The sequence below is a fragment of the Aethalodelphis obliquidens genome, unplaced genomic scaffold, assembly GCF_003676395.1.
Source record: "Aethalodelphis obliquidens isolate GAN/ISIS:26980383/991018 unplaced genomic scaffold, ASM367639v1 scaffold7, whole genome shotgun sequence".
NCBI classification, from domain to species: Eukaryota; Metazoa; Chordata; class Mammalia; order Artiodactyla; family Delphinidae; genus Aethalodelphis; species Aethalodelphis obliquidens.
This window is the reverse complement of record NW_020837951.1, coordinates 5,571,417-5,576,469: the sequence shown is the minus strand read 5'-3', so window position 1 is coordinate 5,576,469 and position 5,053 is coordinate 5,571,417. Positions and strand designations below refer to the sequence as shown.

Sequence of the window (5,053 nt, the reverse complement as noted above, 5' to 3'; positions counted from 1 at the left end):
CTCGCCCGCGCTGCCCGCGCCGCACGCGCACGCGCCCGCGCTCGCCGCCGCCGCCGCCGCCGCGCACCACCTGCCGGCCATGGTGCTGTGAGCGGCGCGCCGCGCCCGCTCCCGCCCGCGCGCGCCTCCGCCGGCCAGCCCGCCGGGGCGCGCGGCGGGGCTGCTCTCCCTCGCGACTCGCACTCCCTGCGGCACGCGGCCGCCGGACCCGGCGCTGTAGGTGCGCCCCAGAAATGACGCCCAGGCATACACTCTTCGCCCCGTTTCGCAGATGAGGACACTGAGAGGCGACGTCCTTTTCGCGGGCCGCGCAGCTGGTGCAGCTGCTCGGCCGCCTCCTCTTCAGGGGATCCCCATGCTCGGCCTCACCCCTGAGTCTCCCTTCTCTTGTGGAGTCGGCTGTCCAGGCTGATAGCCCCCTGGTGGGTGCCAGGAGAGGGGACCGAAAGTCTCCGAGGGCCCTCAGCGGGGAAAGGGGGCCCTCACCACCGCCACAGAGAGCTGCGTGTTGGGATGGAGCTCCCTGTCCCAGTGTGGGCAGCGGGCCCGGGCACTACGCGCATCTGTCTCCTCCTCCCGCCTCTGAGACTGGTATCTTGCAATGTCAGAACTCAAGGACGCGACCTTGAGATCTGGGGACTGAAGGGGTTCAGGGGCAGCCAGAAGAGGCCGGAGAGACCTGCCCTTCCCTGCCAAGCGGGCCCTTCTCTCCTTCGGGCCACCTTCCCCCGAAAGTCGGCTCCTTGGGGATGGACGAGGCACAAATGTGCCAGGTAGGCTGAGAATGAAGGCAAAACGGAAATCCACTATGGGGACCCCGGGAAAGGCCTAGCCCTTCTTTGGGCCTCCGTTTACCATTTCCCCGTCTGTAAAATGAGAGAGTTGGACCAATGCCTCCTCCCCTTCAGCTCTGACATCAAGCTTGGAAAGAGGAAGTTTCCTGCCCCTGCTCGCCACTCTCCGACCCGAGGAGGCCAAGACTGGCTTCTCAGCCCGGAAAGCATCTCCGAGCTGTGCGGGATCCCGGGAGGTTCCGCCCTTGTTCTGTCCCAAGTTTCCCCAAGCTCCGGCCGTGGGCGCCCTCTGGTGTCGCTTTTCCCACCTTGCAGTCATTTACTAGAATTCCTGTAGGGCGTTTTGTAAAATAAACTATTATAATATTAATGAAAAGTACAAAATGTATAGAATTTTCAAAAACTTGTGTTCTACTTCCAGAAAATGGTCACTTTAACTTTGTAAATATTTATCTAAAATGATATTTACGAAACTGTGATATATATTATTTGATTGTATATGTACAACTGTAAATACATTTGTACCTCTCTTGTATTCTAAAATAAAAATTACTTGGAACATTTATCACTTAGCATCTGAATGGATTGACGCTTTTGTCTGCATGAAAAGGAAATATGGAAAAGGAAAAGGAAATATGGAAAAGGAAAAGGAAATATGGAAAAGGAAAAATGTCTAGAAGTTGGAGAGGGGGCAGGAAGAGTTGTTCCACTTACTGTTTTTTGTTTGTTTGTTCATTTGCGGTACGCAGGCCTCTCACTGTTGTGGCCTCTTCCGTTGCGGAGCACAGGATCCAGACGCGCAGGCTCAGCGGCTATGGCTCACGGGCCCGGCCGCTCCGCGGCACATGGGATCTTCCCGGACCGGGGCACGAACCCGTGTCCCCTGCATCAGCAGGCGGACTCTCAACCACTGCGCCACCAGGGAAGCCCCACTTACTGGTTTTGAAAGTCACCCTTGGCACAGCTGGGTGTCAGCTCCCAGAGAGATGACCACAGCACAGAGCAATCAGAAATCCCCCAAGGGGCTGGCAGATTCCTCGTGGTTTCCAGCTGACTCGCAAATATCAGTGTCTTGCTTTGTTACTGCCCCAAATCTTTACTTACTTTTTTTTTTTTTTCATTTTCATGGACGACTTGAGGAATCCAAGCAGCCAGTGTGGGTGGACCACGATGGGCGCCAAGTGCACTCCCAAAGCCTAGAATTTCCAAATGCTCTGGGCACCCATTTCCGGTCCCTCCTTGAGGAAGACCAAAGAGCAAGGAGGCCATCAATGTAGGGCCAGGCCCTGGCTCTCCTCTCCAGGACCTCCTGACCAGGAGGAGGTGTACAAACTGGGAAGTGTGAGTTCTCACCTGTGCTCCAGCATGTAAGGCTGTGAGGCTGTCACCCTTCCAACCCACTGACATCCCTCAGCCACACCTCTCTGTGCACCCTCATCTAGCTGTACACACACACACACACACACACACACACACACACACACACACACCTGAAGACACTGGAATTCACACTTGTACACACAGACCATTCCCATTTGGAGCTTCAGGTATTCCCAAAGACCGCATACTTTGGGGGACTGGTCTTGCACCCTGGCAGAGGGGGGCACAGGCAGAGATGTACACTTGATGTGTTCACTGGTAGATCCCATCTAGGGTCTGGGGTTTCCTCCTTGGGCTAGTGGGGGATGTCACCCGTGGTACTACCCCTCCTCCCATTACAAATCTTGCCTCTCCTTTGATTCTTCACCATGAGGCTTCAGATGCCTCTGGTGGCCCCTGGCGGCCCCTGGCCTTACCCTTCTCTCACTGCAGTGCAGGTGTCAGACTTCAGAGAAGTCAGTGGGGCCCTTGATCAAAAATCTAAATCGCTCTCTGTAGGTAATTCTGTGAAGTTTCAGCTACAGTTCACAGGGCGGGCTCCAGAACCCACCTGGTGGCAGAAGGCTGTAATTGCAGACGAAAGTGCATGTGCTCTGCCGGCTGCTGACCTGTTTCTCCTCCAGAAGTGTGCTGGCGCTGGAGATGCTAGGATGAGCAGATAGGAATCATCATTCTGAAGAATTGCACGCTGGTGGGAGGCCTGGTACTCAAAGCCTAATCTACCTTGCTCCCATTCCCAGAAGAGGCTTCGGGCCCCTTTCCCAAGAGTGCACGCCCCCTCCTCCCCACAAAGGCATGCAAACACAGCCACAGTCATTTTGGGGTTTAGAGATTTACATGCGTGCTTTCCAGGAATCCTCCCCGTGAACCCATGAGCTTGGTACTCTTTTTTCTTGTTTCTCCCCCATGCTCTATTAAAGTCCATTTGAAGTATAAGAAAACTGTGGCAGAGAGGAAGTCATTTGCCCGTGTCACTCAGCCAATGAGTGGCAGAGCAGTTTTCACCATGGCAACTGACCTTAGAAGCGATGCTCATGACCAGCAGGCCACACCACCGCCCAGTCAGCCTGCAGATGCGCCCAGAAGGGCTTGCTGCGTATCCCATAGAGATGCAGTGTAGACCAGCACTGTAAATTGTCCTTGTATATTTCAACCTTGCAAAACTCACTTATTCATTCTCGTAGGTTTTTGGGGTAGATTCCTTAGGACTTCTACGTACATGATCATGTTGTCTGTGAATAAAGGCAGTTTTATTTCTTCCTTTTCAATAAAGATGCCTTTTTTATTGCATGGTTCAGGACCTCCAGGTGTAGAGGATTCTAGATAGAGGCCACTGGTCTGTGTTTGAAACCCTGCTCGGCCATTCACTAGCTGTGTGACCTTGGGCAAGTCAATTAATGGCTCTGTGTCTCAAGTTCCTCAAATGAAAAATGGGGTGATACTTAACTCCTCAGGATACTGTGAGGATTAGGTGGGATAATATAAATTAATGAATAAAGTACATGGCTCGGTATCTGGCACGTAGTAAGTGCTCAATAAATGGGAGCTGTTGTTAGCATATGGATGCCTTTGGTGGGTAAGAAGGGTTGTAGCTGCTTCTATCGCCTACCTCACTGGACATCCCCCAGAGGGCATCTAAGGCAGCTGTCCATCTCCTCTTCTCCTGCCCTTTCCTATAGCCATTATCCTCAGATCTCTTGAAGCGGAAGAACAGATATCCTAAGCTTTCAGCTTCCTTCCCACCTTGAATCTGGTCTGCTGGGATGTGTGGCCGCGAGGGGTGGGAAAGGTTATGGCTGGTAGCTGGTTAGCACCCATCCTGACTGCTTCCTACAACATGGCTGCCTCAGGGAAGTCAGACTTCGCGCATGTTGTCTCAGGGCTTCAGGGGCAGGTGTTTGCAGGAGAACCAGGTGGAAGCTGCATGATCTATTCTGACCAGTCCTCGGAGTCCCGTAGAGGCACTTCTGACACGCGCCAGCTATCGAAGCAGTCACAAGCCTGCCCAGATGCAAGACGAGGAGGCTCTGACTGCACTTCTTAATTGAAGACTCAGCAAAAATTCTGTGGCCATGTATAAAAACTGCCGCAGATATCAAGGCTATTTCTATGTTTTCAGGAGAAGGTAATACTCTGATGAGGGTCCTTGGGCAGAAATCTTTGTGCACATCTCTGAATAGAAATTTTCTGAAGAAAAACAAAAAGGGACTTCCCTGGCGGTCCAGTGGTTAGGACTCCATGCTTCCACAGCCAGGGGCATGGGTTCGATCTCCGGTCGGGGAACTAAGATCCCACAAGCCACGTGGCACGGCCAAAAAAAAAAAGAGAAAACTTCTGCAGTTACTTTTACCATTTCATGGAACACAAGGTGAAGCCAGTGGGTAGATCAGGATCGGGCAAGAGCTCAGGGCCAGAGCGTTCCTGCTGCCTGTTTTCACACTTTTCAAGATTTCCTTGTTGTTTACTTTCACTTGAAGTTCATCTGTCCCTCTCAACCCGCTCCCCAGTGTCAGTAGTTCCTTTCCTTCAAGGCTCACTCATCTGCCGCTGCTGTCAGGAGGCCTTTTCTGTCCTCCCCGCCCCCCACCCCCCAAACCTGAGCTCCTGACCGAGCACCTTGATGCCTGGGGCAGGAAATGCTCCAGAAATGCTTGCCGAATAAGTTTATTCATTCGTTCCACAAACATTTATTGAGTGCTGTTCTAAGGGTGCCCGGGATGTGTTTTAATCAAGTATGGTAAGACATGCAAACATGGAAATGACTGTCCTGAAGGGAGAAGTTCAGCATACTTAAGATTGCCTAGAAACAGGAGGCACGGCGCACCACGCAGAGCCCATGGGGAAGCACACGGGGGGCCGATCAGAAGGCAGAGGGAATG

At 52.9% G+C, this 5,053-nt stretch overlaps 1 protein-coding gene across 1 annotated transcript in view; it reads left to right on the top strand.

The window, feature by feature from the left end:
* PRDM12 (PR/SET domain 12) overlaps positions 1–91 on the top strand; it is a 13,519-nt gene extending 13,428 nt beyond the window's left edge. Inside the window, exon 5 of the mRNA XM_027105972.1 lies at positions 1–91. This exon is cut by the window's left edge and continues 382 nt beyond it. Coding sequence (XP_026961773.1) covers positions 1–91 — 91 coding nt within the window.
* Positions 92–5,053: the final 4,962 nt, after the last annotated feature.